Source organism: Eumetopias jubatus, unplaced genomic scaffold (assembly GCF_037043125.1).
Source record: "Eumetopias jubatus isolate StellerSeaLion01/CBP00866 unplaced genomic scaffold, mEumJub1_p1.0 scaffold_15, whole genome shotgun sequence".
Taxonomy (NCBI): domain Eukaryota; kingdom Metazoa; phylum Chordata; class Mammalia; order Carnivora; family Otariidae; genus Eumetopias; species Eumetopias jubatus.
In genome coordinates this window covers 83,449,002-83,468,647 of record NW_028274821.1, presented here as the reverse complement: position 1 = coordinate 83,468,647, position 19,646 = coordinate 83,449,002, and the positions used below count along the sequence as shown (strand labels likewise).

The 19,646-nt window shown below is 36.6% G+C and overlaps 1 protein-coding gene across 2 annotated transcripts in view; it reads left to right on the top strand.

Annotated features, from left to right (window-relative positions):
• Nucleotides 1–19,646, top strand: part of STRBP (spermatid perinuclear RNA binding protein) — a 130,040-nt gene that overhangs the window by 65,121 nt on the left and 45,273 nt on the right. For both annotated transcript variants that reach the window (XM_088019048.1, XM_028107586.2), the window contains exons 2-4: nt 6,180–6,348; nt 9,612–9,832; nt 15,584–15,749. In XM_088019048.1, the coding sequence (XP_087875174.1) occupies nt 6,346–6,348; nt 9,612–9,832; nt 15,584–15,749 (390 nt within the window). In that variant the 5' untranslated portion in view covers nt 6,180–6,345. The remainder of the gene's footprint in view (nt 1–6,179; nt 6,349–9,611; nt 9,833–15,583; nt 15,750–19,646) is intronic.

Here is a 19,646-nt window from a genome sequence, read left to right as displayed (position 1 = left end):
TTCACTAATGGATCCTAAGTGCCTAGAATAGTGGCTGGCATATTATAGGTGCTCAACAAAGACTTGCTGAGATGAGTTGAATTATTGATTCTTTCACCAGATGGGCCATCTAATGGGGTGGTATAGTTCTGTCACATAACTATTCTGTCAAGGATTGGGAAGGACCGGTGTCCGTTTATTTCAATGAGGAAGTATATTTTCCTATTACCATTTCCTTCAATTGGTTACTTGCTAACATCTTTTCCATCTTGCTCAGGGACAATCAGTAAGTATTCAGAAAGTGTTCTGGTTCAACTTAGCTGGCTCCTACAGCCCGTTCTATGTTAGGATTGTAGCCATGGGTATACCACTCTTGCTTAACTGTTAATTGATGAAGGACCTTTTGACCTGATCCCAGTATCACAAGGCTTCAAATGATGCGGTGGGATTGAGCTTTTCCATCATTCTGGGTGTTTGGGGTAGAGATGAATAGCTAGATTTTTGAAGTTAGGTGTATGTGATTTATAGGTTTTTCAGTTTAGCCTTCCCCTATGTGCCTTTTTAATGTAGAAAATGAAAGGAAATTTCCAGAGGAATATACTGAAAATCAGTGTTCTTTTGTGAATATCATACACAAACTCAGTGACACCATGTACAGAAAGTTTATTTGAAGGGATTTGGGGGAGGAGTATTTGCTCTTTGTGTGTCTGAGTTGATTCATCCCCTGTTGTATTCCCTGTACTACCAAGCATAGCACCAGGTACACAATAGACAATTAATTAGTATGTATTTGCTCGTAAATCTCATATAATTTATCTTAAAGTGATATTCTTGGAGTATCAGTGAGGTCTTTTTCGAATTTTATCTTGCCCATCTTTTTTTTTTATGATGTTAATCACCATACATTACATCATTAGTTTTGATGTAGTGTCCCATGATTCATTGTTTGCGATCTTGCCCATCTTTAATATAGTGGACATGTGATTGTTTCATAATGGGGAAGTAGAACCCAGATATTTTATTTATACATAGCTTCTTTGGAGAGGTTTCATGTATTAGTATTAACAAAAAACAAGAAGTTTTCTATTCAGCTACTATTTTAGAGTAATAAGTAATTTCCTGGATTTCTATGTCATTACTTGGAATTTCTTAAGAAGGTAAGTATAGTGTAATAATTATTTACCTTAATATTTAGTATTTTCTCTTAATTGCTTTTCAGAAAATGCTTAAATATTTGACTAAGTTTTATGTTACAAAAACAGGGAGCATAGTCATTCTTCAGTTTTGAGGTTTGCTTGTAGGACAAGGGTCTAATATTCTTACATATAAAAACCTAGCTTTGTGGGCTGGGTAGCCTGACATATAAAGTCTTTCACCTTTAAAGGTTAGTTAAAAAAAAAAAGATAACATCACCAAGAGGATAACCCATGAAATAGAAAGTTGATGAGCTGGAATTCATACAATTAAAAACTTCTGCTCAATGAAAGACATGGAAGAGGATGGAAAGACAAGTCACAGGGAGAAAATCTTTGCAAAACACGTATCTGACAAAGGATTGCTATCCAGAATATATAAGAGCTGGCTCAGATGGTTGAGCGTCTGCCTTCGGCTCGGGTCATGATCCCAGGGTCCTGGGATCGAGTCCCGCATCAGGCTCCCTGCTCCTTGGGAACCTGCTTCTCCCTCTGCCTCTCTCTCTCTGTCTCTCTCTGTCTCTCATGAATAAATAAATAAAATCTTTAAAAAAAAAACAAAAACTAAACATCAAGAAAACAGACAACCCCATTAAAAAATGGGTAGAAGATCTGAACGGACACCTCACCAAAGATGATGTACAGATGGCAAATAAGCATATGAAAAGATACACAACATCATAGGTCATCAGGGAATTCCAAATTAAGCAAAAGTGAGATACTACTACACACCTATTAGAATGGCTCAAGTCCAAAATCTTGACAACACCAAATACTGATGAGGATGCGGAACAACAGGGACTCTCATTTATTGCTGGTGGGAATGTAAAATGGTACAGCCATGCTGATGAAGGAGTCTGGAAGTTAGTTAGTTTCCTTCCTTCCTTCCTTCTTCCTTCCTTCCTTCCTTCCTTCCTTCCTTCCTTCCTTCCTTCCCTCCCTCCCTCCCTCCCTCCCTCCCTCCTTCCCTCCCTCCTTCCCTCCTTCCCTCCTTCCCTCCCTGCCTCCCTTCCTTCCTTCACTTTTCTTTCTCTCTCTCTTCTTCCTTCTTTCCTTTCAGATTTTATTTATTAGAGAGAGAGAAAGGAGCGAGCATGAGTGGGGGGAAGGGGCAGAGAGGGAGAAGCAGACTCCCCACTGAGCAGGGATCCTGACTTGGGGCCCAATCCCAGGACCCTTAAGACCACGACCTGAGCCAAAGGCAGATGCCCAACTGACTGAGCCACCCAGGTGTCCCTGGAAGTTTCTTACAAAGCTAAATTAAACATTGTCTTACCATATGATCCCATTATCATGCCTCTTGGTATTTACCCAAATAGGTTGAAAACCTATATCCACACAAAAATCTGCACATGAATATTTATAGCAGCTTTATTCATAATTGCTAAAACTAGGAAGCAACCAAGATGTCTTAGATTAGATGAATGAATAAACTGTGGTGCGTCCAGACATTGGAATACTATTCAGCTATAAAAAGAATTGTCAGGGAGGAATCTTAAATGCATATTGCTAAATGAAAAAGTCCAATCTGAAAAGACCTTTTACTGTATGAATTTAACTATATGACATTTGGAAGAGGGAGGGTTGAATAGGTAGAGCGTGGCAGTGAAACTGTCCTGCATGATTCTGTAATGGTGGATGCATGTCATTATATATTTGTCAAAACTCATAGAATGTACAACACAGAGAGAACCCTAATGTAACTATGGACTTTAGTTAATAATATTGTATAAACATTGGTTCTTCATCAGTTGTAACAATGTACCACACTGATGTAAGATGTAAATAGTAGGGGAAACTGTGTGGTAGGGAGAAGGGGTATATGGGATTTTCTCTACTTTCCACTCAGTTTTTTTCTATAAACATAAAACTGTTTAAGAAAATCTATTAATTGAAAAAGCAGTGCTTGACTGAAAAAGTGATACACATTCACATATATACCTACATTCTACCTGTTGCATAAAGCTACTCTTATTTATTAATAAGTAGAATACACCTAATATTTTTTAGGCTCTGCTTTTTAATGGTATACATATCTGATGTATAAACACATTTTGTTTGATATTTGAGGGTTTTTTTCCCCTTCTGAAGCCATTTATTGAGTGTATACTTTCTGGCAGAACTTTTAGGTATTTTTCATTTAGTTTGAAGTAGATACTATTTACTCCATTGCACAGTTGAAAAAGCTCTGACCCAGAGAAGTGAAGTGGCAAGGCTGGTGCTTGAATCTAGGCCTGTTTGGCTCTAAAACCTGTATGCTATATAGCCTTTGTAATTCACAAAGACTTGTTTTTTGAAATTACTCAAATTTATCCCCTAATGTAAGTGCCTTTAGAGCAAAAATATCATTGAAAGAGATTGTCTAGGTTTGAATCTTGGCTTTACTGTCTGCTTTTGCCTTGTGTTTTTAACTAGGTTATATTACCTCTTTTTATGCTCTAGTTTCCTTATGTGTTGAATGGAGATAGTAATTGAAATTGTGAGGATTAAATGAGTAAATGTATGAAAAGCTTTTAGAACAGTGCCTGGTATAGAATATGAGTTACATAAATGTTAGCTATTAATTAGTAGTGGAATATTTCCTCATTTCATAGATAAAAGAACCTGAGAACCAAAGAAATTAAATGGTTTTCTGAGTCTTATAACTTTCTAAAGTCACATAGCTATTAAATGGCAAAGTTGAGGTTTTTTATTTCAAGGTCAGAATTTTATCCACTGTTAATGTTTTTTTTGTTTGTTTTTTAATATAATTTTTCTTAGCTTCTTCCCTGCTTTCTTGCTTCTTCTTTTCTTTTAAATATTTTATTTATTCTATTTGAGGGAGACAGAGATAGGGAGAGAGAGCACAAGGCGGGGCGGGGGCAGAGAGGAAGAAGCCGACTCCCCGCCAAAGCAGGGAGCCTGATGCGGGGCTGGATCCCAGGACCCTGGGATCATGACCTGAGCTGAAGGCAGACAGTTAACTGACTGAGCTAGCCGGGTGCCCCTCTTCCCCGCTTTCAAATTACTTTCTTAATATGGTTGAATTTTTGGCTTTACCTTTTTACAGAGTGAAGCACATGACCTTTGCTGTCAGTTCTCAAATGAACACATAGCAGTCTTTTTTTGGCTGCTGTATTCACAGCTAAACACTGAGTGGCTGAATCCCCTAGAATGGTGAAGTGGGTTTGGGAATGGGAATTGCTGAAAACTTCTTTGTGTAGTACGATCTTTATACAAGAGGATCTTTGACATGTGTCTTAAACCATGGGATCATGTTTTGGATTGTTTCTTAATTTTGTTGTATGAAAAGACCCTATGAATTGCAGCATGTGTGTGTTCCCACCCTACCATTGTGTGATATGTGTAACAAAGTAAGTCTGATTGATTGGTTCAATTACATGATTTTTTAAAAAAAAAAAATCAAGTTTCACTAGCTTATTTCAGGTGGATTTTGTAGAGTCAGGGAAGTTGGTGACAGGATATGAATAGTTTTGCATGTAGGTCGCAGCTGAGTATCATTTGTGGGTCTGTTTTTTCATGTGCAGTATTGGGGAGCATTAAATGTAACTTTTCTGGTTTCAGAAACTCAAAAAGGGTTTAAAAAAATTTTTTTAGATTTATTTATTAGAGAGAGCATGTGAGTGGGGAGGGGGGAGGGGCTCAGGGAGAGGGAGAGAGAGTCTTAAGCAGACTCTGCACTGAGCACAGAGCCTGATGTGGGGCTCTTGATCTCACAACCCTGAGATCATGACCTTGGTGGAAACCAAGAGTCAGATGCTCAACTGACTGTGCCACCCAGGCGCCCCAAGGATTTTTTTCTTTAAGAGAGCAACTGATAGTATTAGGAGACTTACAGACAAAAGTATAGGACGGTTCTTTATTTAAAGGAAATTTAAATGAAAGATACTGAGATGAAGAGGAAGCTATTTTTTTGTGAGTTTACATATTCTGTGGTATGTAAATAACTTCTGATATCCGCACAGCTAAGCATGTATTCTTATTTGATGGTTGCTCTCTAGTTTTTTTCTTTTTAAACATCTTGGCTTATAATTTTATAAGGATTTCATCAGTGCTCAGAAGAGTTTACTTTTACCCTACCTTGAATGAAATCTCATAAAGATGGAGCAAAGGGGTAATAGAATAGTGATTAGGCCTCTGGGCAGAAATACACAGTGGGATTTTGGTGAGAGTCATCCATGGGTAATGAAGTCAGGATCTAGTGAATATTCAGGAGTTTGTCATAACAGCACATATAGGTTGAAGTCAGGAGGCAGGGTCTCTTGGGAGTTAGGCGAACAGAACCAAATCAGCCTTCTGAATTTTAGGCCTAAAAATGATTAAAGAAGAAACATTGTGGCAACATATACTGGCAATATCAAATGGAAAAGCTTTATGGTCTCAATCAGCGGTGGTGTATTTTCAGGTGTATTATCTACTTTTTGGATAGGTCTGGCTAATGCCAATTTCTAATTGAAAATCTTAGGGTTAATTGCAGTGTTGTTGCCACAGATAGTAGTATTACTTTTTCAGGTAGTACTTCTTTACTGAATGTCTCTCTCTATTTATCTCATTGAGTGCAAGTCAACCAGCTGCCACATTGTGACTACCAGGAGTGTTCCTTTTTTGGCTATATTACTTAGGCTCTTGGCCCCAGGCCCTCAAAAGATACACTAACTTTTTGTTTGAAATGAGGTAATTTTCCTCTATAAAGATTACTTCTTTTTATATCTTTTTTAATTTTTTAAATTTATTTGACAGAGAGACAGAGAGGGAACACAAGCGGGGGTGGGGTGGAGTGGGAGAGGGAGAATCAGGCTTCCTACTGAGCAGGGAGCCCGATGCGGGGCTCGATCCCAGGACCCTGAGATCGTGACCTGAGCTCAAGGCTGACGCTTAACGACTGAGCCACCCAGGCGCCCCAAGATTATTTCTTTTTAGTCAATAACATGTTGATGGGCTCCACACTCAGATATGAAACTAATTGTAAATAATCATTTTTGAAAAGTTTTTCTTTTTCTCTTGCAGGTGTATTCTAGAGAATAAGTCTTCAAACATCTTTGCCATATTGACTCTGAGTTGTCAGGGGACTCAGGCTTATGAGGAGGTACTGTCACACAAAACAGTGTCTAGTGAAGACGACAAGAAAGTGGGGAAAGGATTGGAAAAAGAAGCTAAAACACTATAGAAAACCATGGTGGGTATTATTTGTGTTTTCTTAATTTAGTTATAAAAGACTGCAGTAGTTTAAAATTGGAAATGTTAATAGTGAAGGCAAGTGAAAGACAGTGGTGTTAATTTTTGGCCCTAGTGTATCAGATAAATATGGTACTCTCCTATTTAAGCAAAGCCAATGAGTTCAGATTTATTATGAGCCCTTTAAACCACAAGATGGAGCCCCATGAGCCCTCAGGCCATAAATTATTAAATACAAAGAAGAGAAGGCTCATAAATAATATTTTCTAATAAAACTGGCATTAGCAAACTGATATAAGGATGGCTTAGGTGACCTTGAACTTGAAATTATGTAATTTTTCTCTAGTCTTCTACCTGACGTTCAGTTTTTTTCCAGTGGAAATTAAAAATCTTGAACTAATCCTTTAATGAGTGATGCGAATGGTGTAGAAGTTTATGAAATGTTTGAGTATTGAACTCAAAAAGTTACCTTTTTCCATATGCTTTCAAAATAACACGGTCAAGTGTTGACTGTATTGGGGGCACTGAATCTAACCTCAAGTAAAAATCTTGCTTTTTTTGTGGAAAGTTCATACTCAAATTGGATGAGATGTTATATGAGATCATAATATCTGGTGCCTAGTGTTTCAGTTGGTAAAATGTGTTGATTTTTTTTCTTCTAGTATTTTGGTTCTGGAGGATGTTGTGTGAATTTTTTCCCTAAGTATAAGTGAGAAAAGGCTTAAAAAAGATGTTATAAGTGGGAGAAAAAGCACAAAAATATTAATCATCAGTATGTTTGAAATATGTTGTTTAGCAAGTCTGATGGTATTTCTTTAAGTGTTAGTTGATTTTTAAAAAAATTTGTTCTAGGGATTATAACTTACTTGACTTGCTTTTAGAGAAGAAATTCTCCAAATATTTTAGTTCTGGATGGTGGGGAAAAATGTTAGTTAACTTGGGATTTTCTCTGTCATTTAGTTTTAGGTGAAGTGTAAGGAAGGACACTCTGACTTGTGTTTCCTTGAATATGAATTATGTGCCTCTTCAATTTATTTATTATAGTCTTGATTTTCTTACAATTTAAATGCTTTTTAATATTATTTGTCATAGTTGATAAAAATTCCTTTCCTAGTTTATTCATTTTAAATTTAGATTTTCTGGTGTTTACATAATTTTGTGTCTACATAATTTAATTGGTTGGTAGGTGTTTTCCAATTTCTCTTATTGCCTTACTTCTTAGATCTTAGAGTTGAATGATTAACTTTCTGTTTCTGCATATTTATTTCTAATTTTAATTTTTTAAATCTTTAAATAAATCCTTTTGGATCTTGTTGGGGTAAATAAAATTGCCCTCCCCTATTTTTTTCCTTTTTTTTTTTTTTTTTTGTAATACTGCTTATTCTTCCTTTCATCATTGTTTCATGATGCTTGTCCTATCACAAACAGTAGAGTCTTGGATTTATTATTCTTGAATTTAACATTGGCAGTCTGTTATTTAACACCAAAGGTTTATGGTATGTAGCAATATGTCATTTTGTTAAGATAAGGCCAGTGTGCAGGACTGAGTAATTTAGCTAAGTAACTTAGTAACTCACCATAAAACTAAATGACAGAGAAGATCCCAAGTTAACATTTTTTCCTCCACCATCCAGAACTAAAAAATTAGTAAATTTCTTCTTCTCTAAAGAGCAAGTCAAATAATTTAATAATTTATCTCTAGAACAACCTGGCCATCTCCGATTTGTTACATGGCTTTTTTGTTTTCTTGTTACTTATTTTGGGATATGTGAGTAAATCTCAAGAAGTGATTAAAAATTGTTTTCTTTGTGGCAGAAGACTCCAGTTAGAAAACTGGTTGTGGACTGTGAGCAAGGAAGAAATCTAAACAGAAATGGCTTTTATCTAGAAAAAAGGAAAGCTTTGTGATTGATTTTAGTCCTTATAATTGAAGGTTCCAAAGGTTTACTTATGTTTTTAGTTATAGTTTGCTTCATTTTATAGGGGACAGTAATACTGTAGTATTAATTTACTAGTGTCCAAATTAGTATGATTTTTAAACATTAATATTCAAACAAAAAACAAAAAAAGAGATAGGACTGATAAGGAATTGAGAATATTTTAGTTTGTGGTAGACTTCAGAACAAAATATTTACCATCTACTAACATATAAGTTCATATAAGTAAAGACACTGTAGCCACCCTTTAAATGGAATACTTGAGCTTTATGGAAACTCACCAACTTATCCCCATTCATTTTGCAGTGTACTGGTACAAGTGTCTTCATGGTATTTGTAAATTTGGAAATATTCAAAAGTTTTTGGAAGTGTGACTCATGAGTGTGAAGGATCTACTCTATTAAATTTTCATGAAATTCACTATTTCTAGGCTCTAATCTGCTCCACTGATTTCTGGGCCAGCGTGTCATTTTAATTATTGCTTTTTAAATTTTTGATATTTTGTTTCAGTGTAACGGTACCACTCATCCATCTTTGTAGAATATTTCTTGATACTTTCATTGATTTTTTTTTTCTCCAAATGAGCTTTAAAATGATTTTTGTTGAGTATTAAGTAAAGCTGTCTTGAGGGGATTTTGATTGAGAATGTAATACATTTGTAATTTACTTTGGGAAGTTGATTCTTTTGTAGTATGTATTTTCCCCATTTTGGAGTTTGGAATGTTTCCTGCTAATCTAAAAAATTAAGGTCTTGCTCCAAGAGTTTGAATGCCAAATAGTAAATAGAGTTCTGATGTGATCCATAGTTTCTCTATAGTGTTGACACATACCTTTGTATTTTATATTATTACTGTATTATGAAATCTCAATATTTCAAGGTGCAAAAGTCTTCAATAGTTTGGACAGGAGTGACTGGGTATCATGAGTCACTGTCATGCATTCCTAGATACTTTGTCAAAGCTAGGAAGTATCTGTTTCTCGCAGATGGTGTGTGATACAGATGATCTTTTTTGAAGTGGTATTCAAAATACTAGATTCAGCTAAAAGGTAGCATGTACATGATATCTAGAGTGACCTGTATGAATCTTACCAAAACATGAATGAAAGATCTCTAATTTTCTATTGTGGAGTTCAGTAGAATGAGGTTTTACTTTCTATTGTGTGTATTTTTTTTTTTATTGTCTCAACATTAATTATTTCACAGTAGTTTGACAGTTAATGCTATGACTTGACAAATATATTTGTTTCTTTTTTTAATATATTTGTGTATCATACTTTTCAGGTAACATTACTTGTATTGAAGTAATTGTTTTCTGTCTTCTGACAGAGATCTATTAGATCTTTTGCCAATGATGATCGCCATGTTATGGTGAAACATTCAACAATCTATCCATCTCCAGAGGAACTTGAAGCTGTTCAGAATATGGTGTCTACTGTTGAATGTGCTCTTAAACATGTCTCAGATTGGCTCGATGAAACAAATAAAGGCACAAAAACAGAGGGCGAGACAGAAGTGAAGAAGGATGAGGCCATAGACACCTATTCCAAGTAAGTGTGGCCTGACCTTTGTGGTGCTTTATTGCAGTGCTCAGAAAATCTCAGAGTCCTATCCCATTGGGGTTCATTTGGTATAGGGTGTTCTTTAGGTTTTCTCATTTATTTGACTGTAAACGGGGAAGTAAATGTTTGTGGAATTTTTCCGAGTTACATTTGAAAGGAAGGCAAGAAAGGAATGCCAATGAGACCAGGAAAAGAAGATGGACTTGTTCAGGATGCCTTTTGAGAGTGCACCAAGCCCTTTAAAATTGTTATTTTTGGAGATTATGAAATGTCACCTTTTTCATGTGTTGGTTCAGCCTTCTAAATTCAGAAATAAATAGTGTTTTTGGTCTCTGGGGAAATCATAAAATGTCATTTTTTTTTTTTTAGGTATTTAAAAATCCTGGTGGAGAAGAAAGAGTGCAGGAAAATATGTTCTAAATGTATTTTTGACCATATCTACCTTGTTGATTCCCAGGATTCAACACAGTGGCTGGCATGTAGTAAATGCTCATTGGATATTTGTGGAATGAATGAAGGACTAATAGGAGCCAGACCCTTCAGCAGTTATAGCAGAGTATTCTCAGTGCTGTAACAATAATAAGAGATGAGTGAGATGAAGCTTCATGATAACTGGAGTTAGATCATGAAACTCTGTATGCCCTACTAAGCTTACTGTTTTGGCCAATGTCACTATAATTGGAATAAGTGTGATTTACTTTGAAAGAAGAAGCTCATTTGATTGTACTATATTTATAGGATTAAGAGCATTGCTTTGGCTACAACTTACAAATTAAAGATAGAGGTTATAGAATTTTTTTTCCAACTTTCAATTCTAAATGTGATAAATAGATAAAGAATAGTGGGGAACTTTTGATAAATTGAATTTCTTAACTGAAAGATAGTGTAACATTTTCATCTTTAGATGCAAGATAATCAGGATCAGTTTTCAGCTTAAGAGCATAATTCCCTGAATTTGTTAACTGTTTACAGGTGATATCTACATTGTATATAGTCCCAGCCTTGTCAGCTTGGAGACTCTTGGCAGTAATTCAATTTTTCTTGCATATGATGGCTTTAAAATAGATACTGTCAAATTTTGAGGTTTATGTTAATTAGTAGTATCCACTAATCTGGCTCTGTGTATCCCAGTCCCTGTGCAAGTTAAATAGTTGTGCAGTCCATATTTAAATTGTACTTTGGAATGTGTTTATGCCCCTTCAAAAACTTTTTAAAAAATTTTGATAAAATATGCATAACATAAAATTTACCATTTTTAAGTGGAGTTTCATTTATCTTTGGAATTCAGGCCTTCTTAATTTCTGTTGTTTGTTTTTAAGGCTGTGCAGACTTTTGAAAAGTGCTCCAGCAGACTTTTGCTTAACTGGATCAGGTCACTGTATTTTAAAGGTTTTTAAAAGATAATGTGTTCCACGCTTCCATTTGGACTTGTAAATATAGCTCTGTGTGTGGGTGCTCTAGACTGTCTTTGTCCCAGGTTGAGGACTTGTCTTAATTCCTCCCATGTGTCGGAGCTCAAGGAGGGCAGAATGTTTGGGTCCTTATTTTGTATAAAACAGAGGCAGGCACATCTTCTAAGAACAGAGCTGTCTTCCAGTAATGGACACGAGTTGATCTCCTGATGTATGCTAAGTACTACAGAAGGCACCAAGATGGGTGAGGGCTAGCTTCTATTTATTAAGCAACTTTTATTGCCAGGCACTGTTAGGCAGCTTTTATCCGTGTGCTCTTATTTTACCTTTTAACAAACTGACTCAAAAGTCAAAGAAAGTTCCCACTATTTGTATTATTAGGAATATTAGGGTTCTGTTCTCAGTTTTAAGTAATTCCCTATATTTGAGGTGTTTGCTTTACAGTATCCTATATTCAAATTCATTATTCAAATTCAGGACTGAAGTAGGAGTTCCTTTCTCTGCTCAGTCATGCTGTCATCTGCATAAGACCAAGTATATCCTAAAAAATAAAAAAAAAGACCAAGTATATCCTAATTATGACATAGAATTTAATAAGTAATAATGGCTAGTTAATAGCTGCCATTTATTGAATGCGAGTTACTGTAGCAGACTATTTTTCACATTACCTTACAGCAAACCTGCTAGTCTCGGTCATTATCATTCCTCTCCTCTGCTCCTTTTTCCCTATGAAATTTCTGCTTCACATCTGTATATGAAAAGAGTGACTCAGAATTATTAACAAACTTTAACTTGCTTGAGGTCAGTGAATGAGTATGTGTGGTGGGTCAGGATTCATATTCATCTGTTGGACTCCAGATCCAATTTTCTTAGCATCTTTGTCTCAAATTCCTGTGACTAAAATGTGAAAGTATGGAGCAGGGAGAGATTATATGCTGGTTCTGGGGATTAAAAGAACTTTATGAAGGAAGTAGCATTTGCGGTAGGCTCAGAGTATGGGAATGCTTTTGGCAGGCAGTTGAAAGTGGAAGAAAAAAATAAATCTCAGCAAAGTTCTAGGTGTGAGAAAGCTTAGGGACCATTTAGGGATTAATAGCTATTGTTCATTGAGCTATTAATGTATGCCAGTATCTGCACTAAGTTCATTACTTACATGATGTTCTTAGGACCACTTGTAAGAAAGGTATTTTTCTTTTTTTTTTTTTTTACAAATGAGAAAGTAAGCTCAAAAGAGTCAGGTAATTTGTCATTTACCCAGTGTCATAGTAGTGAGTGGCAGAGCCAGAATTTGAACGATGAAGTCATGTTGTCTTCTCACTTGCCTCCCAGTATGCTAAGTGCCTAAGTGTTCAGTGGGACACTAGGAAAGTAATAGGCAGAGTGCCATCCATGCAGTGCTCTTGGAAGATTATTCTGGTAGTGGTGGTATACAGGGGATTGGAATGGCAGAAGTTACTCATCAAAGCCAGTGAAGAGATGGTTATTGAAGTAGTCTAGGTGATACGTAGTAAGAGCCTGAACAGAAACTAGTTTGAAGGCATTTGTTCGAGGGTGATCGTGGAGGGAGAATTTATTAACTATTACTAGATTTGGGAGAATGAGAAGAAGAGAGGACAGGGACACAGAAGAAGAAAGAATCAAAGGCGATGGACTCTCTTCTTAATATCAAATAATTTCCTATTTGGGTCACTTGCTTTAAAACTCTTTTTCTTTCTTTCTGTCTATACTTCTACCTCCTTTTATAGTTTTTCATTGATTTAATGTTTATTGAATGTCTAAGGTATGCCAGCCACTTAACCAGTGTCTGGATTATTTATTAATTCTGTCTTGTTTCTCCTGCCACAGTGTTTCTCTCCCTTATCCTTTCTCTGGTTCATTCTCCACTCCACTGATTCTTTGCCCCAGCTAGAATGACCTTTTTTTTCTCTCTAACCATATTGAGACTGCTGAAGTCAGACTTTGAGGTTGCCTTGCTTGGCCTCTTTAATTTTGACCTCTCCTTCTGAACTTGGGAAGCAACCATAATAATTTAAAGAACCTGAGCATTGTGATCACACCAACTTGAGTTTGGAATCCAGGCTTTGCGTTTTACTCTCTCTGTGAACTTGAACAATTAATTAGCTTTTCTGAGATTGACATCCCTTGTCTTTTTTTAAAAAAAATTTTATTGTTATGTTAATCACCATACATTATATCATTAGTTTTTGATGTAGTGTTCCATGATTCATTGTTTGTGCATAACACCCAGTGCTCCATGCAGAACGTGCCCTCTTTAATACCCATCACCAGGCTAACCCATCCTCCCACCCCCCTCCCCTCCGGAACCCTCAGTTTGTTTTTCGGAGTCCATTGTCTCTCATGGTTCGTCTCCTGCTCCGATTTCCCCCCCTTCATTCTTCCCCTCCTGCATCTTCTTTTTTTTTTTTTTTTAACATAATTGCATTATTTGTTTCAGAGGTACAGATCTGTGATTCAGTAGTCTTGCACAATTCACAGCGCTCACCATAGCACATACCCTCCCCAATGTCTATCACCCAGCCACCCCATCTCTCCCACCACCCCCACTCCAGCAACCTTCAGTTTGTTTCCTGAGATTAAGAATTCCTCATATCAGTGAGGTCATATGATACATGTCTTTCTCTGATTGACTTATTTCGCTCAGCATAACACCCTCCAGTTCCATCCACGTCGTTGCAAATGGCAAGATCTCATTCCTTTTCATGGCTGCATAATATTCCATTGTATATATATACCACATCTTCTTTATCCATTCATCTGTTGATGGACATCTTGGCTCTTTCCACACTTTGGCTGTTGTGGACATTGCTGCTATAAACAACGGGGTGCACGTACCCCTTCGGATCCCTACATTTGTATCTTTGGGGTAAATACCAAGTAGTGCAATTGCTGGATTGTATGGTAGCTCTGTTTTCAACTTTTTGAGGATCCTCATACTGTTTTCCAGAGTGGTTGCACCAGCTTGCATTCCCACCAACAGTGTAGGAGGGTTCCCCTTTCTCCGCATCCCCGCCAACATCTGTCGTTTCCTGACTTGTTAATTTTATCCATTCTGACTGGTGTGAGGTGGTATCTCATTGAGGTTTTGATTTGGATTTCCCCAATGCCGAGTGATGTGGAGCACTTTTTCATGTGTCTGTTGGCCATTTGGGACATCCCTTGTCTTTTAAATGCAAGCTTCTTGTGAGGCTTATTTTTTTATTTTTTAAAGATTTTATTTATTTTTGAGAGAGAGTGTGTACACATGGTGGGGAGGGGCAGAGGGAGAAGCTGACTCCCCGCTGAGCAGCGATTCTGATGCTGGACTCCATCCCAGGACCCCAGGATCATGACCTGAGCCAAAGGCAGACGCTTAACGGACTGAGCCACCCAGGTGACCTTGTTGTGAGGTTTAAATGAGAGTTTGTGACATTCAGTTTGTTCTCAGATGTTACTTTCTCTTCCCCTTTTAAGCAGGTTACTTTTTGTACTTTACTACAGTGTGAGCCTCAGGAGCAGGAGAGATTGGATCTCCTTTAGTATACTTTCTGTACTCAGACACTTGCTTACTTGTTGAATGACTGCTAAGGTTAGTTACATTTTCACTTGTGATAAGGGAAATGAACCGGTAAGAAATTTTTAGTATTAAAATCAAGGGTAGATATTAACATTATTTTTATGCACCATTCATGATGTGATATTCTTTGAATGTTTGTTCTTTTAGCCACGACTGGATTTAGAATGCATATACTGGCAGATTATCTTTGGTCTGTTCCTTCTTTCCTCAGCTCTTTAGTTTTATCACATTGTTCTGCTTTCCCCATAAACACTTGTGGATTCCTGGAATGATACAGCTAGAAGGGATGAGCTAAGGCTCATGCAGCTGATAGCTGTTTTGCAGTTATGGGTACTGAGCCAGCAGGCACCAGTAAGAATAGAGTTCAGGTCTTTTAGATTTCCACCCTGGTGCTCTTTTTCAGTATACTTTGGTGTTCAGGTTTCTCACAAATTTCTTTAATTACTAATAAAAAGATAGGAGGAAGTTTAAAAATATTTTAAAAAATGTTTAAGAGGATGTAGTACATATAGACTTTCCTAACAAGCACTGTAACTGTAATAAAGAATTAAAAGATCTGTAGTATGAAATAGGCTCCCTATTGATTCCCTGGGGAAGATAGATACTTTATTAGTCTTAAATCTGAGACTTAATTTTTGATGTCTGGATTTATATACTCATCAGTTCATATGGATATCCAGGAAGCCAAATGATGATTAAGTTATAGTTTGGGAAATAGGTTGTAAAAGTAATCATTTAGACTTTTATTTTTAGGGATCAAGGTGGTCGGACATTGTGTGGTGTAATGAGGATTGGCCTGGTTGCAAAAGGCTTGCTGATTAAAGATGATATGGACTTGGAGCTGGTTTTAATGTGCAAAGACAAACCCACAGAGACCCTGTTAAATACAGTCAAAGATAATCTTCCTGTTCAGATTCAGGTGAGTACAGTTTAATTGCACCTCTAGGAGAATTTGTAAAAAGGTGAAAATAGGTAGCGACCTTGATGAAATTAATAATAAGAAATTGGTAATAGTAAAGGGTAGATGCAGACAAAGGAAATACTGCTACTCTGGGTCAGTGACTCATCCATCACATTTAAAACAAACTTCTGATGATTAGTACTCAGGATATATTTACTAGATTAAGAAGGCTTTTAAGGTACAGTCTTCAATTTTTAGGTATATCTTGCTGAGAGGCTTCATGTTTTTCAGACTAGGTCTCTCAGTTTTATAAACTTCCTAGAAGGGTTGGTATAATGCAGAAAAGATCAAAAAGAGCGTAGACAACTAGAAACTTTCATAGGTGATAATAAAATTGAAAACTCAGTTAATTTAACAGTCACCCTTTCATTCTGTTAATAGAAAGTCACTATTAATTCCTTGTTCCAGACCTTTTTTCCAATTGGATGCTTTTAGAAAATTTTGATGTTGGCATGCTTTTTGGAGAATGCTGTGAAGGCGGAAGGCTCCTCAGGGCTGAAGACAGTGGGTTGGTCTGGGGCAGTGGCCGCCCTAGGACTTGCTCTGCCCGTCTGCTCCGAGGGCCCGCTGCATCACTAACTGGAAGGCTGTGATCATCTTTCAGTTTCACTTGTGTTGTCTGTGGTATAATCAGATTGTAGCTTTTTGATGATTTCGTATCAGTTAGTCCTTACATCCGTGTCATATAGATACCAGCCCTCAGGGTCCCACAGTCCTTTGAGTTGAATGCTCTCTTGTGTTTAGTTCTTTTATTTGTATTTCTTCTAAAAAGGTTCTTTCTCCCCCCAAGTTACATGAATTCTAAATTTGTTTTTATTAGCTTTGTTACTGGATACTTTTCTTTCACACTTACAAGTTGATCTTTAAGACCATCTTCCTGACTTTTTTATCTACTATTCTTGACACTCAAATTTGTGTTTAAGTGTCACATTTCCCTATTTTAATTTTTGGAGCATTATATTTTCATTTTGCCTTAGATCTCAAGATATGGTTTTCTCAGTGACTGAACATATATTTGGCTTTTCCATTTTCAGTTCTCATGAAGAAATTTTTTGCTCTTTCATAAGGTTAAATTTATTCTAAAAATTATTTTAAGTCCTTTTGTCATCATTTGGGAAGGGAGAGTGGTGAGCAATATGGAGTACAATAATAGAGCCTTTTTTTTTTTTAGAGACTGGGGGGGTGGGGAGTGGGGGTTGGGGGGGCAAAGGGAGAGTGAGGGAGAGAATCTTAAGCACAGGGCTTGATGTGGGGCTCAATACCATGACCCTGAGATCATGATCTGAGCCGAAATCAAGAGTCGGATGCTTAACCGACTGAGCCACCCAGGCCCCCCAATAGAGCTTTTAAAAAACAGTGAGCTCAATAACAGGAGTTTCTGGCTAGCTATACTTTTTGTTATTAGAATGTTAATAAAATTTCTCATTTCTATTTTTTATATCGTTTTAAAATGTAATCTGTATTCCTGCTTTCATTGCAGTGAACACTGTTACTTTTATTTTTTATTTATTTATTTTTTAAAAGATTTTATTTATTTATTTGAGAGAGAGAGAATGAGAGAGAGAGAGAGCACGAGAGGGAAGAGGGTCAGAGGGAGAAGCAGACTCCCCACCGAGCCAGGAGCCCGATGCAGGACTCGATCCCGGGACTCCAGGATCATGACCTGAACCGAAGGCAGTCGCTTAACCAACTGAGCCACTCAGGCGCCCAGCACTGTTACTTTTAAATCTAGGATAAAGTAATAATTCATGGAAGCTTTTCAACCATCTCACCCCTGTTTCTGCTCCCTGTAGCGAGTCCTGTTTCTTAGGAGAGTGGTCCTATTCCTTAGTTCTGTCAGGTTGGAAAAGGAGTTGAGAACCAGGGCTATAAATAAGTGAAGTTCTTATTCTGAAAATCTGTCAAATTTCTCTAGTATTGATATGAGAGATTGGGCCAAATTTCAGTCTGTATTAATAGAGCTTTCTCTGTGCAGATCACAACTGTGTAAACTCTACATTTTTTGTCTCCTTGGTGTGAGTCTTTATTTCTGGGCACCACAGTTTTAAAATGTTCTTGTTGAGCTAGCAAGTAAGTGTTCAAGGGAAGAACCCAGAAGAAAGTGCAATCTGTATAAACCATTTTAAATTTGAAGAGACTGGGGCTTTTTAGGCAAGAGAAGACCAAAAAGAGACACATATCTTTTGGTCTTTGAAGGGCTTCTTAGAGAAGATAAAAGAGGCTGAATTCTTAAGACCAGTGGTAGACATTAAGAGAAAAGTATTTCACTTTATCATAGCCAATAGAGTTATCCAACCCTGAAACCAGCTGCTTTGTGTGATGGTTAGGTCCATTACTATAGGTTTTTTGGTAGAGGTATCCAGGTAAAATGGGGACATAATTGTATACCCATCTCAGATTAGCCATTGGGTAATTGGCTCAGAAAGCCAACATATATGCTCACATACATACACACGTTATTATTATTACTATTAGTATTTCAGAAAATCATTTTAAGCATGATTTCTACCTTTACTCCCTGCCTCCTTGTTTTTTTGATGTTTGTATGGAAAACCAATTTCTGGTATGATACATCCTTGTTTTCTTGTGAATTAAAAATCTTTTTCCTGAGCACTTACCATAGCAAAACTTTCAGTAGTTTAACTACCTTAATTAAATTTCGGTTGTACCGTAACTTTTCTCTACATACTCTTTTCTAGGTCAATTTTAGAACTTCCTTGAGCAAGGGATAAGGGTGACCAAAACCAGGAATCACTTTTGATTAGCCTGAAACTTACACCATGGTGATCTGCATGCATAGTTGAAGATTTATTTTGACTCATTCTCTGCTGGCATCTTTATTGTTATTATAGTGTTGATGTAAACAGGCTTCTCCTTTTTCTCTGTATTCTAGTTCTGGTTTTTCCAGTGACTGTGTGACCTTTCCCTTCCTTGGTTTCCTTTATTCAAAATTAGGATAATGAATTTTCTATTTTGCTATCTTTTTTGCTATAAATATTTAATGGTAAAATGCTATTTTTATGAAAAAGGCTTTGAGTTCTTTTAATGCACACTGATACGCAAAGATCTAGTAGTGTTTCCATTCAGCTGTTTATGTCAGGTAATAGATACAAATTTCACCACCAAGTAAGACCCTGTGTAACTTATTAAGCTGTATGTTTAATGTATAATAATAAATATAGCTTAATATGTGATTCTAATTGGTGATTATTTTGTGGAAGGCCCTTAAATTATACGTGTATAATTATATGCTAAAAGAAGCACTGTATGTTTCCCTGTGGATGTCAGGTGACTTGTCCTATAATGTTAGGTCTCACTGGAGTGATCTCTGAGACCTAGCTATCCTTTGGGAAAGGAAGTGACTTGTTTATACTAATCTTTTTGCTGGTAAGGGACAGTGCAGAGATCCTTTCTCGTTCTTTCTTACTTGATTCTCTTTAACAATCTATATAATCCTATATAAAAATCAATTTATCTTATATTTGTAAGTCCTTAACAAGTAGGAGTTCCTTTTGAGACAGTCCTGTCAAAAAGGGATTTGGCTTAGAGAACATTCTCAGCAATTTATTATTCTACAGTAGTTCTCTGTAAGAATTTTAAGAACAACACTTTACCCATTATCACATAATGATGCTGTTGGTATTTTACTTTCATATTAGAAAGAATTGTTTTAAAGATTGTTTAGTAATTGTATAGATAGTTGACAATGTGGTTGCATTTTTAGTGTGGAGAATGAAGATTTGTTGTGGTAAGTTGGGAGGAGAGAGAAATGTTATCCTTAAACTAAAGAACTAGTTAAAGACTTTCAGCCCACTATTACTAATAGTTAATAACATTTGAAAACTAAGGGGCAGT